Source organism: Sander vitreus, chromosome 24, assembly GCF_031162955.1.
Source record: "Sander vitreus isolate 19-12246 chromosome 24, sanVit1, whole genome shotgun sequence".
In the NCBI taxonomy this organism is placed as follows: domain Eukaryota; kingdom Metazoa; phylum Chordata; class Actinopteri; order Perciformes; family Percidae; genus Sander; species Sander vitreus.
Window position 1 is genome coordinate 10,097,041 of NC_135878.1, and position 20,143 is coordinate 10,117,183.

The 20,143-nt window shown below is 42.1% G+C and overlaps 1 protein-coding gene across 1 annotated transcript; it reads right to left on the reverse strand.

Moving 5' to 3' along the window:
• Positions 1 to 43: 43 nt before the first annotated feature.
• Positions 44 to 16,699, reverse strand: obsl1a (obscurin like cytoskeletal adaptor 1a). Its single transcript, XM_078243571.1, has 25 exons — positions 16,369 to 16,699; positions 14,142 to 15,403; positions 12,910 to 13,179; positions 12,399 to 12,659; positions 11,956 to 12,261; positions 10,600 to 10,866; positions 10,237 to 10,512; positions 9,703 to 9,817; positions 9,310 to 9,470; positions 8,876 to 9,148; positions 8,481 to 8,756; positions 8,085 to 8,360; positions 7,698 to 7,973; positions 7,327 to 7,602; positions 6,964 to 7,233; positions 6,602 to 6,868; positions 6,244 to 6,513; positions 5,875 to 6,141; positions 4,815 to 5,081; positions 4,478 to 4,590; positions 4,196 to 4,349; positions 3,769 to 3,930; positions 3,236 to 3,340; positions 2,858 to 3,124; positions 44 to 791 (listed from the first exon to the last, which is right to left on the reverse strand). Exons 2-25 carry the CDS (start codon positions 15,328 to 15,330, stop codon positions 514 to 516), a joined length of 6,642 nt encoding a protein of 2,213 aa, XP_078099697.1. The 5' UTR covers positions 15,331 to 15,403; positions 16,369 to 16,699; the 3' UTR covers positions 44 to 513.
• Positions 16,700 to 20,143: the final 3,444 nt, after the last annotated feature.

Here is a 20,143-nt window from a genome sequence, read left to right on the forward strand (position 1 = left end):
GTAAGCCTGTTTGGGCTGGGTATATTTTTTTTATACATGACTCAATAATAAAAAAAAATATTCATTAGTTCATAACATAACAAAAATTTGTAAAAAGTCATAATTTTGTATGTCGTGAAAAAAAGTTTTATAAATGTCAACATAAATGACATGTATTTGACGCCATGTAATTAACCACTGTGACTTTGTGTTTTTATTTTAGGGGGGTTTCATCAGAATACAAGAATGTAAAGTCAAAAGAAGTCTTTATCAGGCAAATACATATCATCTACACAGTAAAAAAAAAAAAAAAAGAGGAAATAAGTTGACTGAAGTTACATGCCTCAGGTTTTAATTGTTCTGTCTAACTTCACTGAATACCCTCAATTTGAAACACATTCAGAACAGGGAAATGCAAGCTATCCAAACATGACAAATGATGTTGAAAAGTTTTAGGTGACATGAGCAATTCCCATGTTTGCAATCAGTTTCTTTCTTTCTCTCAGAGTCACTTGCTTTTCTCTCTCTCTTCCTCTACTCGTCCATTACACTGAGCGTGGCGCTGCTCTTGGCCTTGCCCATTGTAAACTTTACCACCCCGCTCATGTCCACACTGGTCTTTTTCAGGGTGAGTTTGTGGACTGTCTCGTGGTTTTCCAGGCGGACGGAGGGGCCCGGCTGAAGGGCCTCTCCGTTCAGAGTCCAAAGGGGAGGCTTGTTTATGGCGACAGACACCTCACACTGGAAAGATGCGGGCCCAGGCTCAGTTACCTGTACATCCTCTAGCTCCTTGACCATTACGAGGGCTTGGGCTACACAGAGGGAAAGAATTATCATATATAGCACATTATAATTATTATAGGAAAATAAGAGAGAAACCATAATATTTACCCATTAGTATTGCTAAAAACCCATCACACCCAAAGACACTTGGTAGTTTTGTAAGCTGCAGCAGTAAAGGTAATGTGAAAGGTGCTCTAAGCAATGTTGAGTGACGTCACTTCTTGTTGACGTTCGAAGCCCCTCCCTCCTCCTCATCCCGTCCTCTTCCGCTACGGTGACCAGATTTTTGAGACAAAATCCGGGGACATTTTCAGCTCAGAAGCGTAAATACCTCGGGGACACTGCCCCTCACTAGACCTATAGCTGCACTGGGGCACAAGGGGGTTCCATGGGCATGCTCCCCTGTAAGAAAATGTTGTCTATTTTAACGTTTAAATGCATCAATCTGGTGCACTTTGAAAAGAAATTCAGAGGTTAGACTTGATTATTCTTATTTATGGATGGAAATATTTGTGCTGTAGCCTGAGCTATTTTGCACTTCAGAATTTTAACCATGCACACACAGGTGGAATAGTTTTTTCTTCATATTTTTGCATTAATGTAACTAGGAAGCATACCAGTAGAAATATATATTCATATTTGTAAGTGGGATTGTCTGGAATCTGGCAATATAATAACCATTATGGTGGGATTCACTGGCTAAGCAATTTACAAAAATGTCTGTGCTGACATAGTTTACATGAGAATACATTATAATTTGTGCCTATAGTTGGAGCCCATGTAGAAGTTTTGGTGCAATTTCAAAACCGGATTACCCGGAACCGCTTGTTGTACCGATGCATGTTGAGTTAAGAGTTTGTGAGATATTTCACAGAGAGTTATGGGTGTGCAGAGATTTATGCAGAATGCAAATATGATAACATTTCATGGAAGTTCAATGTTAATTTTCTCGCAAACCATTTGTCACAGCAAGGGGGTTATCACTTTTGCATTCACTATATCTGTGTCACATTCTCATTAGGGGCTGAGCCCCCCTAAAGGTCTGATCCTAGAATCGCCCCTGCTGCTACTTCATACTTGTACTCCACTACACCTCAGAGGGAAATGTTGTAATGTTTACTGCACTACATTTATCTGACAGCTTTTGCTTTATTGCTTCACGCTGGGCTTGTTTCTGCAACAGCTCATTGAGTATCGGATACAATTAAAACAAGAAATATTTTCCTTTGATATTGGTCCAGTATTAAACGAGATCGCTGCAGTCGGCAACGCTGAAACAAGCTACAATGTACAGTAAGTTAATAGGACAATTGTCCAGCTTGTATTCACGTTCATAAAAGTGCTCGTTTTGCCACTGACAGGCTCAGATTAATATATATATATATAATAAGTGTTAATATATATATATATAATAAGTGTCTGACAACATTATGGAAAGGATTTCTAAGTAGGTCAATCTTTCTGTTAAAGAGTAAGAGGGTTTTTTTAAACATAAAAAGTCTGCGAAATTGTGTTCGCTAAACCCACCAGAGTATGTACTACCATGTAAATAAACAGTAATCTTAGCATCGTAAAATATGGGCATTCTAGAACATATCTGAGCAGCGCTTGCTCTGGCTGAGCCTGCGTGTGTAGGGTGCACGTTTGGTCAATGTTTTCTTTCTTTCATTCCAATTTTCGGGTCCGTCAGTCACAGTGAAAACCGGGGGACATTTCCGGGGACAGCTCCAGCCGGGGACACAAGGGCTTGAAACAGGTCACCGTAATCGGGGACGTCTGGTCACCCTCCCTTCGGCGCACTAACCCCCCAACCCCCACCCCCAAATTCTTCTTGTCAGTTATTGGCTGGAACACTGTTATGTTTCATGCAAGTTGGCGCAGTTTGTTTTTGTTACAGAGTCCCCGTTTTTTTACAGTGTGTTCAGGGGACAGGCAGCTAGCGGATAGTGAGGAGATATTTGCTGTATGTGACAAAAAAATGTTGTAGCCTAAAAAACACGTGACATCGCTTAGAGCACCTTTAATTCACCTTTAATTTGTGGCTCCTTCAAGGACATCTGACACAAATGCCTTAAAAGCTCTTAACACAACTTACCTTCCACCATCAGTTTGGCTTTGGATGTGTGCTCCCCCACCTCGATGCTGTAGGTGCCCTCATCCTCTACAGCCACCTGCTGGATCACTAGTTTGTGGGAGCAGCCGTCGGCCAGGATTTCCACTCGATCTGAGGGAGCCAGCTCCTCTCTGCCCTTGTACCAGGTGACGCTGGAGCGGGGTGTGGAAACGGTGCATTCAAGGATCACGCGGTGTTTCTCCAGGGCGGTTCGATCACGCAGGGGTTTTACAATGGAAACGGGGAGTTCTGAAGTGAGAGGAAATGTTTTCATATTATGTATGGAACATTTTGAGGCTGTTAACAAACACCCTAAAACATGAAGCAAGTTAGATATCCAAGAGGTAGAAATGGACTTACCTTCTACCTCAAGGTAAGCTGTAGATTCAACATCCTTGGCTACAAAGCGAATTTCCCCAGCATCCTCAGCTTTGACGTTACACATCAGAAGGAAGTGTTTGGTCCCTGAAGAAGAACAACTATGAGAAGCTGCCTAAGCCAGAATTGAATACTTTACTTGCACATACATATATACTTCACCTGCACATACTTATATACTGCTACTTATTTTTATTTTTTGGGGGCATTTCCACCTTTAATGGACAGGTAAGAAAGGGGGAAGACATGTAGGAAATCGTCACACTCGAACCCTGGACCTCTGCGTCGAGGCATAAACCTCTATGTATATGTGCGCCTGCTCTACCAACTGAGCCAACCCGATCACATATACTGATACTTAACACTTGCACATACATGCATACTTCAGTTGTGCATACATATATACTTCACTTGTGCACACGTATATACTTCAGGTGCTATTTAAGTGATCTAATATATCTTATCTTATCAGAATCACTCGGTCTCATTATTAATCAAACCCCTCCTTTTCTGACCTTCAGTGCGGATCTTGATAGTGCTAGTGGGCCGGATCTTGTGGCCGTCTTTGTGCCACTCCCCAGTAACATTCTCGAGAGAAACCTCACACATGAAGACAGCATTCTGGTCCTCCTGAATGTAAAGGTCCTCCATATCATGCACTATCTCCAGCTTATGCTCTGTGAGGTTAGTAAAGAGATTTAGATCAGCAGTATTAGAAGCCAAAAACATTATAAGCATTTTTTCTCATTGCAACCTCTAGGTGGAGATATGTACTAGCTTATTGCTCAAGTTTCATTGTTTGCACACACAACATATAACTAAGAGGAGCCCTGAGATCATTAATGTCCACATAGTTTTATGTGCTATATGCTTTTTTTGATTGTAATTATTTTCCATGTGTAACGTGATGTGTGTTGTAGCAGGCCGTGTTCAGATACTTACCGAAAACCTCCAATGAACAGGAAGTGTTGATTTCCCCTGTGTCACATGTGTAGGTGCCCGAGTCAGCCGGGGAGCACTGCAATATCTGACAGAATCGCTTCCGGCCCATGGAGTAGATCCGACAGTTCTTCCCCGGCTTCAGCTCCGTCCCGTTCTGATTCACAGATGAAAAGGAACAGAGGTATTTCTTGTTAGTCTTAAATTTGTCGCCATAATGTCTTGCATTTTTCTACAATGAGCCAAAACATAAGAGCAATGAGAGTATTTATTGGTTTGTTTTACCTTAAGCCATCTGACTTCGATGTTTTGTCTGGAGAATTCACACTCCAGAGTGGTTGGAAATTCCTCCTCCACACGGATGTCATCTAGCGTTCTCAGGATAAACACTGGAGTCTCTGTCAATTTAACAAATCCAATCAATGAGTCAGTGAACCAACAAATCAACAACCTAATGAATAAATCACTCTTTTGGTCATATTCCTCTGTCTATATAATAACTAGATGTATTTGGTTTTATTCTCACCATCATTATCTCCCTTATGTTGAATTTGAATAGTTTTACAAAGCTAAATCAAAAACTACCAAGACCTAACAAGGGAGTCCACAGGCCAGCATTTACCTTTGACAGTGAGCCTGGCAGTAGTGCGCACCCCTTCGGCTGAAAAGACAATTGTGCCTGTGTCTTCCAGGGTGAGGTTGGACAGGGTGAGGCCATGGATTAGCCCATTGGCGCTCACCCGCCACTGGTTGTTCGGTTTCACCCGGATGCCATCCTTCTGCCAAATTCCCTCCACATCTGTGTGGGAGAGCTCTACCTCGAAGGAGGCAGTCTCTCGTTCAAAGGTTTCTTGGTCAGTTAGGCCTTTACGGATGGAGATTTTTCGGGCTGGATTGGAAGAGATGAGGGACTTGAATGAGTTTTTTTTATCAATACATACAATCATGTACTTCTTCTTAGGAATGATATCATGATTAAATGATTCCATTCCGATATTCAGAAAAGATGCATGTGAAGAATAATTGCTAAATCCTGGGAAAAACATCTGGGAATGCAACATTTTGGCATTTAATCTCATAACTGCATTTTACATATAATGACACTTCTTTAAGGCATAACAAGCTAACACTTTCACTGTACATTTATAGAACACTGTGTTTCAAGGTCAACAAAAGATGGTTCAAATATAGACCTAGCTCAGTTTATCAAAAATAACACCTCCCGGAGCTCCATGGTCCATTGCCCCGGTGTCATTCAGTACACTATTGTATAACATCATGGCTGTGTTTCATATACCTTTTCACACGTACAGGTCTAGCCCTGCTATTCTTAGTAGATTCACTGTGTCATGCTGTGAAAAACACCAATATGTACTGTTCCTTGGTTACCCAGAACTCATTTGTGTCAGATACGATGCCAGTCACAAAGTAGTACAGTACACTAACTACTGAATTATTCCTACTCATTGGAAGTGTTCAAAAATAGTATTTGGATAGTATGCCTGTTAGTGTTCAAACTATTAGTCAGTGAATCTGTTTGTGGGTCCACAGAAAAGTAATTGATAACAATTTTGAGAATTGCTAAATCATTTAGGTCATTTATCAAGCAAACATGCAAATGTCAGTTCATGTCTTAACATATCTTGCAAGATTTCCTCCACACCCCACCTCGGACCACTTACGCTCTACATTGAGCTTGACCTGCGTACGGTCATGCAGAGTCTCGCAACGATACGTTCCCCGGTCTGACAGAGTCAGGTTTTGGATGGTCAGACTGCGTTTACAGCCGTTCTGGGCCAGCGTGTGTCGGGGACCAGGCTGGATGACCACCCCTTGCCTCATCCACTGGACCTCTCCCATTTCAAGGCTAATCTCTGTCTCCAAGGTGGCCTCACCAAGCTCTTCTGCCATGACAGCCTCCATTTTCTTAGTAAACATGACCTGAGCCTCTGAACATAACAAGGACAGATAGAAACAAAGGTTACAATGAACCGCTGCTAATTCTGGAAATACAACATATCCTCTCTTTTCCCCTCATTAAATGGTCTTACCCTGAACTTTGAGGCTGGCTTTGCTTATTTGTCCCTCAGCCTCTGCTGTAATCTTTGAACAGTCCAACATCTGGCACTTTTTGATAACCAAGGTGTGGCACAGACCGTTCTGGTTTGCCTGGAATCGATCGCCCAGGGTGATGGCCTCATTGTCCATGAGCCAGACCAACTGGACATCCTCAGGGGAAACCACACATTTGAAGGTGGCATCTTCTCCTTCAAGCACAGTGGTGTTGTGGAGCTCTGTGAGGAACTCCACCACTCTAGGCACTGAAGAGACAAGAACATTCATGAACCTGCTACCTCAAATAAGACAAGACAGTCAAAGAAAAGAAATTCTGAGTACAGACATACTTACTCTCTACTCTCAGCATTGCCACTGTCCGGTCATCTCTGGACTCACAAGCGTACTCTCCAGTATCTTCTCTGGTTAAACGGTGGATGGTCAAGCTTCGCTCAACTCCATCCGCCCGAATGGAGAACCTCCTGTTTGGAACCACCTCCACCCCATTCCTTAGCCACTGGACATCTGCTTTTGGCTTGCACACCTCACAGCGAAGGGTCACCATACCATCAGCATGGGCCACAGTGTCTCGAAGTGGCCTCACAAACTTGATTCTCATTTCTGTGATACAAGAAAAACAAATTACTTTTCAGTCCGAACTTTTCCGAAGTTCGTTGGAAGTTGTTCGGATCACAAGATAAAACTGAAATTTTAACCTTTCACCAGCAAGCTGAAGTGGATCTGGTCTGTGTCTACATCGCAGGTGTATTCGCCAGCATCAGAGCGTCTCAATGGCTCGATAGTAAGGGTGCGCTTATGGCCCTCCATGAGTGCTCGGGAACGTTCGCCTTCAACAGGCGTCCAGTCTTTCATCCAACGCACTATAGCGCTTTCCTTGGACACGTAGCTCGTCAACGTCACACTCTCTGCCTCGTAACCTGTCACAACAACGTCATCCTCCTTGTTCACAAACTTAACCGGAGGCTCTTTGATGGAAAAGGATAGAGAGCCAAATTTTAGATAATCTTACGGTCATATTGATAAATCATATCTGTGGAGACATCACTGTGAGTTTTTACCTTGAATCTTGACAATACTGATCATTTTATCGTCCACAGCATCACACACATACTTTCCAGAATCTGAGGGCTGGACATTTGAAATGATAATTTTCCTCAGAGTGCCATAGCTCTCAATGTAGGTCCGGGAGTCACTGGTAAGAAGCGTGTCATTACAGTACCATTGGACGGGGGCATTGGCACGGGACAATTCACAGGCCAGGATCAGGTCTTCCCCTGCCACCATCTCCTGGTAGTCAAGGGCATTTGAGTTGCCCACGATTGTCACTGGCGGCTCTAAGGTCAAAGAGAAAATACAGATGATTTAAGGAACCGTTTTTAATCCAAATCATTTACTTAATAAAATGCACTAAATTACTTCTATTCTCTACCTTCTACCGTAACCTGGAAGCTGATATTATCATCTCCGGCATCCAGGAAGTACTCTCCTGAGTCTCCGAGTTCAGCGTTGAGGATGACCAATGAGCGGAAAGCACCTTCTTCCTCCTCACAGAACCTTTCATCGCCCTCAACACGACAGTTATCCTTGTACCATTTTGTGACGGCATTGGCTCTGGAGAGCTCACACTCCAGCACAATGTCATCAGAAATCAGGGATTTAACGTTTGTCTTAATCTCTGTTTTTCTTAGGATCTTCACTGGAGGCTCTGATGACACAGTATTTACATATCGACAGACAATATGACATTAAGGTTGTCTTTAACATCGCATTTTGGGACAGAAATCATCACCAAAGCTGACGTGACATTGCCTCTTACCTGAAACTTTGACCTGGAAATCAATTCTATCATCAACAGCGTCACAGGTGTATCTCCCAGAATCCTCTGGGGTGGGAGAGTGGATGGTCAGACGGCGGATGAGCCCATCCTCTGTGATGGTGATGTTACTACTCTCCTCTACTTCTCTGCCATTTAGCCACCACTTGACTTCAGCACTTGGCCGGGACACCTCGATCTCCAGCACGATTGGTTTGCCGGCAAAACTCTCCAGTTTGTCGGGGGTGTTTTTGGGACGAGTAAGCGTCACTGGTGGCTCTAAATTAATAAAGTCATGAAAGAGTCATAAATGATAGAAATGCTATAAAGATTACATACATTTACTGAGTATCTGTTTATCATGATGCTAAATAGTTGCCCTTATGTCCTCATTCTTACCTGCAATAGTGACCAGGAAGGCCACAGAGTCATCTTCAGTGTCACAGACATACTCCCCTGTGTCGTCTACTGTGGTTATGGGTACAACCAGCCGGCGTTGGGCCCCATCCACCTCCAAGATCAAGTTAGGACTCTCCTCTACCTCCAGACTGTCTTTGTACCACCGGACAGGGGCATCAGCCTGGGAGATTTCACAGCTGAGCTCCAGCCTCTCAGAGGCCAAATGGGTCAGTTCCAACTCGGATTCACTGGGAGAAATGATTCTTACCAGTGGCTCTGTTGCAGGAGGAGGATGATATTAAATGTAACCTTTGAAATACTTTGGAAATTCCACACATTTGTATTTGATGTATGGTATAATCAGAAGTGAGCACTAAGGGAAATGTCAGTCTTACCCTTGACACTAAGCTGGAAAAAGACAGAGTCTCCATCTGTTTCACAGACATACTCGCCGCCATCCTCCACTGACCCGTTGAGTATAGTCAGCCTCCTATAAGGGCCCTCACATATGAGCTGGACGGTGTCGCTTTCCTCCACCTCCTGGCCGTCTTTGAACCACCGCACCCTCCCACTGGAACGAGACAACTCGCACTGCAGGTGGATCTCCTCTGAGATAAAGCTCTCCATCACAACATCGTCCTTAGGTTCCACAATCATCACTGGAGGCTCTGTGTTTGTAGTTATAGAAAGCAGAGTGACCTCAAATCAGATTTCTAATGTAGCTTATGTGTGTGTAAAAATGCATTAAGTGAGATGTTCTGCACTTCATTGGCAAAAATGTGTCTTGAAACACTACTTGGAACAACAGCAGTCAGAAAAGTTCCCGTACCTCTAACATTGACAGTGAACTCCACGCTGTTGTTTCCTGCCTGGCAGGTGTAGCTGCCGGCATCGGAGGTTTCTGCAGAGCGTATGATCAGCCTCCTCATGGTTCCCTCTGCCTGCAGAGTGATGTTGTCAGTGGGCCGGATCTCACAGCCATCCTTATACCTAGTACACACCAAATCACACTCAGACAACTGTAAAACAGGTTTTTACAGAGTTTCAGGTAACAAACAGACACAAAAAAATAAAACTCAAAACTGCCTATCAAGGTGTAGATACATTTAGGTGATCAGTGAAAAATAACACAGAATCCTTAATAAATAGAATTTGAAGTACCAGTTGATGATCATTTTCATATCCATTTTTCAAAAGAGGAATTTACTCCTCATCGTCTTACCACACAACTTCGGCATCGTCGGTGGAGACATGGCAGAGCAGCACCACGGGGTCCAGCTCCATGCTGCTCTTATGGAGCTCCTCCTCTGGCACCGGACTGAACTCCACAGAAGGACCTAAAAAAAAAGGAGGGATGGATGGATGGATGTCAACAGCTGGAACACAAGGTACCAGAGGATGCCTACTTAAAATTAGAAATATTCCTACTACAATTTCATAAAAACTTAAAACCAAATGGATCAACTATAGCCAAAAGTTTAATATTTAATGTTGCTTATCAAATGTATGATATAAAATTTTGAAAACGCACATTTGATAAGTTGAAAATACCAAATTTGTAGCTTTCCTTTGGATAAAAGAACACTTCATTTATTATGAAAACTTAAACGAAGTTAAACAAGAAGGCTAATACAAATTTGGTCAATTGACTAAAAACATATGGGTTTGTATATGGTTACACAATGTGAACGAGCAACAGAGTTCTTAAAATATATATTAAGACCTGGACTATATTTACTTTTCAAAAACCTTTTACCTGACACGTCCACGTTGAATTTGATGACGTCTCCTGAAGTTTTACATGTATAAACTCCAGAGTGAGATGCATCAGCCGACTGAATCACAATCCTCCTCATGTTGCCATCTGATTGGATGTTGAGGCCATCGGTCAACTGGAGCTCCTCACCATCTTTGAACCAGGATACTTTCGCGAAGGGGTGGGAGACTTCACAGTAGAGTACAATGGGGTCACCAATGTCCACCCTCTTATGGCTATCCAAGTCTGACAGAGCATTGAATTTTACCACAGCAGCTGCAAAGAAAAAAAAACACAAAAGAATAAACAAACTCCAAAGAAATGCCTCCATCACATGCTAAATTTAACAGAAATAACACCTACGTTTAACCTTGAGTACAGCTGAATCTCGGACTCCATTGGCTATGAACGTGACCTCTGCTGTGTCTTCTGTAGTGCAAGTTTCACAAATAACCAATGTGTGCTGTGTTTGGGACTGTTGTATTGAATATCGTCCACCATGCTGCAGTTGAGCACTATTCAGAAACCAGGTTCCAACCATTGCGGCAGACAATTCGATGGAGAAGTGAGCGTCTTCTCCTTCCACAACCTCACAGCCTTTGAGCCTAGTGCAGATCTTGGGTCCAGGAACTAAGGAAAATGGAAAAAGTTGAATTACAAGTTAACAAATTAAAGCTGCAAGCAGCGATGAACGGGCCCTCGCTGGTCAACGCGGCCGTATATTGCTTTGACGGTCGGACACTGCATGCAGGAGTTAGACTTCAATCCCTCCATGGAGTGTATGGCATTGGAAATTACATATTTCAAATTGTGCACCACTTCCTGTGTCAACTATGTGGCGCTAGGGAACACACGCTATTTATACGTCATGTTGATGTATATCATGTGTCTAAAGATTTCGTCAGGGCTTACTTCCTGTTACCAGTAGGTGGCGCTACAATAACTCCAAAACTATAATACCAAATGTCATACCTCTACGTGAAAGTTAAAGGAGGGGGCTTTAACTCTGAAAACTGTTAGGGGGCGCTATTGAGCCAATTTTCCATGCCCAAGGCCCAGACCCATATCAGATTGCAATTTTTTTGCATTTTTGAGTTGCTCAAGCACTTCATTTCTGTACTCAAACGCATATAATAATAATAATTATAATAATAGAAAGAAGAAGAAACATTAGAATTTCAATAGGGCCTTCGCCCCCGACGATATCGGTGCTCGGGCCCTAATAATTCTGTGTTTTTTATGTAATTGCTGTCCATTTTCAAAGCAGTTTTACCTTCGTGGTAGCAATTGGTTTCCACTTATTACAATACACACTTTTCCTTGTTGGTGTGCTCAAGAAGTAAATAAATCTATTCTATTTATTATTCTTGCATATTCTGTATGTGTGCTGTGTATGTTATATTTGCTACTGTAGCACTGGAATTTCCCTTTATTATAGATAAATAAAGTCTATCTAATATAATCTAATCAGGGCAGTCTGTCATCTGTTTAAGATTTAAAGCCCAGAAACTACTGGTTTCACATATGACTCAAATTGCATGACTGAGAAAAGGTTTCAAGATTGCCTTTGCTGTTTCACCTCACTGATATGTTGGCCAGGTTCTATTTACTATGTTTGGAGAAAGTGAAGATACATTTGGCAAATTTACATTACATTACATTTACAATGAAATACATAGAAGAACACATGTGCAATTCTAATTCACAGTTATTCCTCACCCAGATGGACAGCTTTGGGAAACTCCACATGGCCGCTTCGCCCATACTTGTTGATGCAACAGACACGGAACCGGTAGTTGCCATCACACGGCACACTGTCGCCTCCGATCTCAGCTGAAGTGGCGGTCTCTGAAGTGAAACACTTCTGCCACTCTTGGGAGCCCACTTCCTGTCTCTCCAGGACAAAGATGGATCGGGTGGAGGTCGGGCTGTTGGGGGCAGGATCCCAGGTGAGCAGAGCGCTGTTGGGTCGATCCACATCCATTTTCACTCCCACAGGGCAGATAGGAGGGCTATGTCGTGTGGCTAAAAGAGGGAAAGGACAAAGACTATAATTGGGTATGTTTTAACATTATAAGAACTGAAACTCAAAGCTAAACATATTTTGCAAAGCAATTCTGGGAAATGAAACAAAGATGTACGTTAGTGTTTACTAAATGTACCTTTGACTTTGAGACGTGAAGAGGTCTTGGATCTTCCGGCAACAAAGGTCACTACCCCTGAGTCTTGATAGGCCACGTTGACAATGACCAGAATATGAGTTTTGCCAAAAGACTTCAGGATCATCTGGTGAGTCTCATGTAGCTTCAAACCGTCTTTGTACCAGTTGATCTCCATGTCGTCGCTCTCCACCTCCACGCAGAACGCAGCGTTCTCACCCTCCAAGACCTCCAGCTTCCTGGGAAGTTTACGAACAATAGTACCTGTAATTAAAATAGGAAAGGATTTTATTTCCGTTAATTTGTATTGTACAACAATTTAAACAATCTAAACCTTCTGTTTCACTTAGTGGGCATCTCTTTTCTCTGTAGCAAATCCAAAGATGGTGTACATTAAAATCTTGACTGCTGGAAAATGTTCCAACTGATCTATACATGTAAACTGTAACCCTGTCTTATTGCACTTGGTTCCACAAATCAAAAATACTACATACCCACATGCAGGACAACATACCTTTAACTGACAGCTCTGCAATGCTCTTTGCTCCATCTGGCATCTCACAGAGATACACTCCATCATCGTCGGTCCCAACATCATGGATGGTCAGTCTTCTTGTGGCTCCTTTCTGCTCCATCCCATATTTACTGCTGGGCATCAGCCGGTGGTCCTCCAGGTACCAGGCTGATGGGAGTGACTCATCGGGTACCTCACACTCCAGCACGGCGACATCCCTCTCCCTCACCTCTATGTCTCTTAATGGACGCCTGAACCGCACCGCTGGGCCTGAAAAACAATGAGTAAGTGTAGATGTTAAAAGTGGATGAGTTGTAGATTTGGGATGGTTATTGTAATAGTAATAACATAAGGAGTATACTTGTCAAACATGGCTTAAATTGACAAATATAAATCTCTCTCTCTCTCTATATATAAAATATATAGCATTTTTGGCTAAGTAGTACAAACTCTTTCAGTTCGCTGGAATCTCTTGTGGCACCACTGAATACTTTTTAAGCCGTGCTCAGTTGCTGTAATGCCACTTCATATTATCTGTACATTAAGGACTGGCATGTTGACCCCAAGACTAAACTGACAATTATGATATAGGCAGCTGGCACAGTGCAGGACTGCGCATATGAAGAGGCATGTGACCCTGAGAATTATCTGCCCATTATAGAAGGGATTAGGACAAAATAATCAGCCACTTTAAAAGGTGATTCTAATGCATTTTTAACATTGTACACAAAGCAATTAGCCTGCACAACTACAGCTTGTGGTTGGAACATTAATACTCTGTTCATTTCCTATACTGCACTGTAACTTTTATTCTCGTATTTTATGTTTTTATATATTTAATTGTTTTTAAGTACTCTTTAATGTTTTATGTAAAGCACTTTGAATTGCCATTTTGCTGAAATGTGCTATACAAATAAAGCTGCCTTGCCTTGCCTATAAAATATTCACTAACATTGACAAGAATGACACTGGCACAGAGTCACTTGAAATGTGTCGTGCTATTGGCTCTCCGCTGTTGTTTGAAGACTAGGCCTTTTGTTCCGCATCTTTATTTTTAAGTTTTAATTTTTTTAGATTTTTTAGATTAGATAGATTTTTTATTATTATTTACATTTGCATTGGTTTTCCATCCATCTAACAATCCACTGGCATTTTGATGTATGCCATTTTACATTTAGAAATCTGTGTTTAGCCAGTTAGACTTGCAGGAAAAGTAGGGCGCTATCTCCTACCTTTGACAGACAGGTGAACAGCGCTGAGGGTGTTTCCAAGAGCGTTTGATGCTGCACACACATACAGTCCTGTGTCTTGCACTTTACAGTACAGAACCTTCAGTGTGTAGTAACCTTCTCTGTCCTCAAATATCAGATGACGCCTCCCGGGTTCTAGAGGAACCCCATCTTTCTTCCAAATGATCTCTGGCTTGGGCTTCCCTGTCACAAAGCAGCGGAACTTGGCATGTTTCCCCTCTGCCACTGCAAACTTCTTGGCTTTAGAAGCACGGACAGGTGGCTCCTCTATGACCCTCGACAAACTGAGCCTCCCGCCCCTGTGCTTCGGCGACCACTCGCTGTTAGTACGACTATTTGAGGACATTTTACTCTCCTCCCGTTCTGGTACAGGCTCAACAAGAAGGACAGCACCGGCCAAGGCCTCACCATAGCTGTTGATAGCCCTGCAGGTGTAGACACCTTTGTCTGGCATGCGGGTCCTAAAGAGCTTGAGCTGGAACCAGCCGCCATCTTGATTGCTCACGCTGAAGTGTGCACTCTCGAAGATGTCGTTCAGCTTCTTCCCGTCTTTCTCCCACGTTACCTCGGGCAGAGGAGTGCCCCAGATTTTGCAGGAGAAGGCGGCGTCTTCTCCCCGATCCACGCGTAAAGAGAGGGGCTTGATGAGAAATCGCGGTTTATCATCAGACGTTAAATCAACCTCCTCTTGTTTTTCACTAAACTTCTGCTTGTGCTCTCCATTCAGCTCCTCTCCATTTTCTTTGCTGTCTTCACCATTTTTCACTATGCAGTACCCATTCTGGTGTCCTTCAAATTCTCCATTTTCTTTCATTGGTTGCTGCATACCATTGACCCCTAATTGCCGTTGCCCACCTTCCTGTGGCTGGGCCTCCCCTTCCACTTTGAGGGAGGCTGCTGCATAGGTTTCACCTATGCTATTTTTGGCCTTGCAAATATACTGGCCAGCATCCTGCAGAGTCACTCCAGTGATTGTCAGCAGGTAAGCTTTTCCCTCCTCAGAAAGCTTGTAGTGTCCATCAGACAAGATCTGGATGTTTTTACGCTCCCAGATCACATCAGGACGAGGATCCCCACCAATTTGGCACCGTAGTGTGGCGTCTGTGCCACACAGTGCCACCACAGGGCGTGGGTAGCCCAAAACACGAGGCGCACCTCCAAAAATATCCATGATGAAGTCACCCTCTCTGTGGTTTGAATGAAGGAATCACCTCAATTAGAGCCTCTTATCTTTGGTGAAGGAGCTGTAAGATAAATAAAATGTATATTTTGTTAGGCAATCAGCTTTAATGGAAACAAAGACGCAAACTAGAAACACAGATCTCTTGACTGGACACAAACCCAAAGTCACAATTTAAACGAAAATGACTATTTAATGATTAGATCATCCAATGCAGATAGGTGTGTATTAAAATGTTTCAAATATTCAAAATACTCAATGAAGTTACCAAGGCTTAACTGAACATGTTTAGTACGGTGTTTATCACATGCTTGGTAGTTTAGTAAAGTAGGTTTTGAGAAAACATAAACCACCCTCGTCTCTCAGCTGGTGCTGTAACTCATTGAAGCGTGTATTTATAGTGTTAAGAGTGTATTTAAGTAGTCTGTCCAAAAAAAGACACCAGAGACCATGTTTCACATAGCACAAAAATTGTGCAGAGACACACCTGCAGTCACTAATGAAGACACAACTGACCCATTAGTTCATGTATGTTCAGAGCATGAATGTCAGTTGTATTGCCTTTGTCTCTTTGCATTGTTTTCGTTTTGCCTAAGTCATTAAACATTTAAAGCTACATTCGTCTTTCTTGATAGCGTCTTTTTGCATTCCACCAGCTTATGTTTTGATCATGTAGCAGCCAGTGGAAAACATTAATCTCTCTCATGTGGCCCATTTGTTTCCCTTATGTTGTCACCATCTTTCTTTTGGCGTTAACTGTCCCTGCTGTATGACGCACGTCCTCTGAACAGCAACATCATATAGTCATGTGCCATGTCTTGGCTTGAAAATAGCTCTTCGGGTAGCATATCAGATATTTCTTAAGTTGTATGATCTTTAAAGACATGCAACAAGCTCAGCTACACATTGAGCATTGTGCTGGCACATGGATAGAAATTATTCTACTTAAGCAGGCCTGAATAAGAAGCAGTGTCTAGAGAGACATATACAGTGGGACAGGAAAACTGAGCAGTCAAAGGATAAACTTACCGCTAAATGAGTCGCTGTCATTAAAGCATTCTGTCACTGATGTGAGGATTACTCAAAAATAGTGTCCTAAAAATGTTCACGCTGGCATCAGTGAATTCGTATGAGCTTTGGTGCCTTCTTCAAATTATTCTTTGATTGGTAAAAATGGCAGATATTCGTTCTGTTGCTCTGTCATAAAGCTTTGTGAGACTCCTCAGCTCTTGTTCCTTGGCTCTCTGGTTTGTTGTTTGTCGATTCTGGCTCACATTTGACACACCTCCTGGTTACTTAGAGTCATAGCAAGAAAAATAAAATCCATTCACACTTGTTGGCCAATAGTCACAGGTATCATGTCTTGGTTGTGTCCTCAGTTTGGCATTAGGTTGCAGGTGGCAGAGAGGAAAATGACTGAAAGTCTTTCAGCCGAGTGCTTGGTTTATGCGTCAGCTCTGATATCGTCATTGTCCAACAGCTACAGAGTGAGAGAGAGAGTTGGAATGGGGGGGTATCAACTGCTTTCACAGCTGCTGCCACTGCAAGCCGCTATCTAAAAATACCAGCAGCTTCAATGACAGTGGGCCAGATAAAGTTAGGCCCTCCATTCACAGACCGTGGCTCACTAAAGATAGAGGGGAGGCCGAGCTCTGCGATGGATCACTCAGCTTAACAGATATCCAGAGTTTAACCTCAGAAGAGAGGGGACACCCCACGTGCTGAAGCTCCTTGAGACATGAGTCACGCTAACCGATAAATAAGGTCAAATTAGAGTCACATCAGTGTTAGAAAAGGATTTATAGAGAGCAGTAATCTCAAGAAGGGACAATAGTTACAAAATGTTTTTAGACTGCATTATAAAAATGAACGAATATGTGTAAGCTGAGGCTGTTCCCTGTGATGTATGGGACACTGATAAGGGAAAGGATTCTTCAGTGTTGGAAGCATTTAAGCCCAATATGATCTGACAAGTGAAATCCTCACTAACAGTTTTAATGTCTCATCAGCATTTCAAACAGAAGGGATAAAAGCTCACACCGCTTCCTGTAATCAAGCTACTTTGATGATGCAGGTAGCTGTAAAATTCAACTGGTTATAAATGGCTAGAAAAACAAAGTGAAACGCGTATTTCTTCATGGATCATACAGGATTTTTTGGGGGGGCAGAGAAGATAGATCATCAATCCAAGATTCATTAACATCAGAACCAAATTCAAAAATTCATAATTTAGATGTTTCTGAAATATTGTGTCATTTTGTCAGTTTGTGTCATGGTTCAGTGTCTTAACACAGTAACCATCAAAATGTATGCATTATTTAACTTTAATAAGACCTCAAATTTGGCTAACCCCTGTGTCAGTCACCTCTCCAAGTTGTGTCAAAAGCTATATATGAGATAACAGATTTGAAGGATAGATGGACACAAAGTCATTAAAAAGGTCTTGTTTTGTTCTTTTTTTTTTTTATTTCCCCCAGCAAGTACTTATGCAGTTAACAATGGCCACCACCATTAGCAGATTTGAATCCGGTATTGACGCTTGTCGCCTGCATTCTCAGACAATAACTCTCTAAGTTATCTCTTTAAGTGGAGTGTTTCAGACAGCCAATGCCACTGATACACACTGCGAAATGTCGTCATAGTAGTTGACCTTCAGTGCAGGTCACATAGCTTTGTTGTGGCGAATACTGGCTTATTGTGCTTGGCATACCAAACTGCTATACTCAAACTCTAAAACTTCCTTGAGCTCATGAACAGATATTGTGTCATTTTTAAAGTTCCAAGAAACAACAAAAAAAACATCGCTAACAGATCAAGAACCGGTTCCAACTTGGAATTGTTTCAAAATATACGATTCCAATGGAATCGTTTTTTTTTTAATTGGAATCGCTTGAACAATTTGGTTTACAATCCGATCATCGTTTCCAAATTTAACACAAGTAAATTAAACCTCCATTGTGTCATTTTTTTGAGTTGATTCTTAGCAAAAACCCCTTTGTTCTTTCACAACTATGTGTTCATTCATGTGTAATTACTTCCACCAACTAATCAAAGTATTCTCGTAAGTGTAGAATCTGCCATTCAGGATCATTCAGAATACATACGAGCGAGTCGATCGAATGGCGGCAGCGATGTTGCGCCTTCATCTTTAAAATACATTAGCCAAAAAGGGACATACCTCCGCCTTTTGGTGCTTTTACACTCAGTGGCACCGTGACGAATGCCAGCCAGGAGATTACTCGCAACTGCCAGCAGATTTGAAAGCCTGTTGAAGATTTAGGATCACACCTATTCTCGAGGACATGTAACGGAGTCGCCAAGGAAGCAAAAAAGAGAATTAAAACGACAGGCAAAGCAACAAGACCAAAGTTAATATTGGAGTGGCTAGAACAGCTGCGTGTAAACGATGGAGATACTAAGAGATCATTTTGGGTTCGGGCCACCGTAGGAGTTAAAACGCGCTCGAAATGGGAAGGGCTAGAAAGTAATTTTCAGTTGGTTGTCATATACAATTTCAACGCTAGATGGGAGAAATTCTTACACAATGTAGCTTTAAGTTAACCAAGTTTTGGTTTCCATAGCGGCCACTGTACTTCCAGTCGCTTGTTGTGTTGCAGCCATGGAGCACAGTAAGCGGGGCTGTAAAATGTTGAAAAAGCCCGTTTAAACAGTAAATCACCATTGAATAAAATTGAAATGTTCCTGTTATCCTCTTATCTGTGAAATAAGGCTGTGAGCCGTTTCATCTCCACACCTCAAAGAATCGGAATCGAGAATCGATAAGAACTGGAATCGACAGTTACAATCAGAATTGGAATCAGAATTGGTAAAATCAAAAAACAATGCCGGACCCTACTAACAAGCATGTGTCAGTAAACAATTTGCTAAATAAATAGCAGAGTCATTTGGAGGACTCACACCATGCTAGTGGCTCCATTTAAGGCGGCTGGTACCCCTGACATTCACAGCAGCTGTTAGGTACAATGGCCGCGCCAGGAATCAAAAGTACAGTGCTGCTCTTTGTCCTGAGATTGGGTTTCAATATCAAAAGCTGAAGAGGATTGAATGAGACAGCAGGCTTAACAGGATGTCAATCAACCGAGTTCTCAGTAGAGTAGATGAAGGAAAATCCATTCATGTTAGTTTCGTTTGAGGATGAATGTAATAATAAAAACATAATGGTGTAACTGTCTTGCACAGTATAGTCCACTAGATGGAGCTAAAGATTTATATTACAGTTTTTCTCGACTGCTAAGACACATTTCTTGAAACCCTTACCCATTTTCTCAAAACTGTAAACACAAAACACCTGACTCTGCTGGCAAAAACAAACAATGGTTTCAGATCATACACACAGCCAGTCAATAACTCAACACTACAGAGCATTCATTAGACATTACCTCGAACGTTCGAGAACACTGTCCAGGGCACGTAGTTACAGAAAAACAATGTTTATTTCATATGGTAAACACATTTTGCAATGAAAACAAAAAGTTTATCACAACTTGTACGGTGAATATCTTGTACACTGCAAGTAGTGCAAGTACTACAAAATTGTAGTTGTGTCTGTATATCGGGCACCTGTTGAACAATACAGTAGTCCAACTGCAAAATGCCAAAGAACTAAGAAAACGAAATGAAAAGCACATGACAGTACACAAAAAATTATTGTAATATCAAAGTCAATGAACGATTTATTCTGGCTCAGCATCACATCTGCACTCTGAACTGGCTTATATTCTCTACAGTTGGTTTGATAACCTCATTAGAAACGTGTGTACAATTATGAGTCATGTGTGTAAAT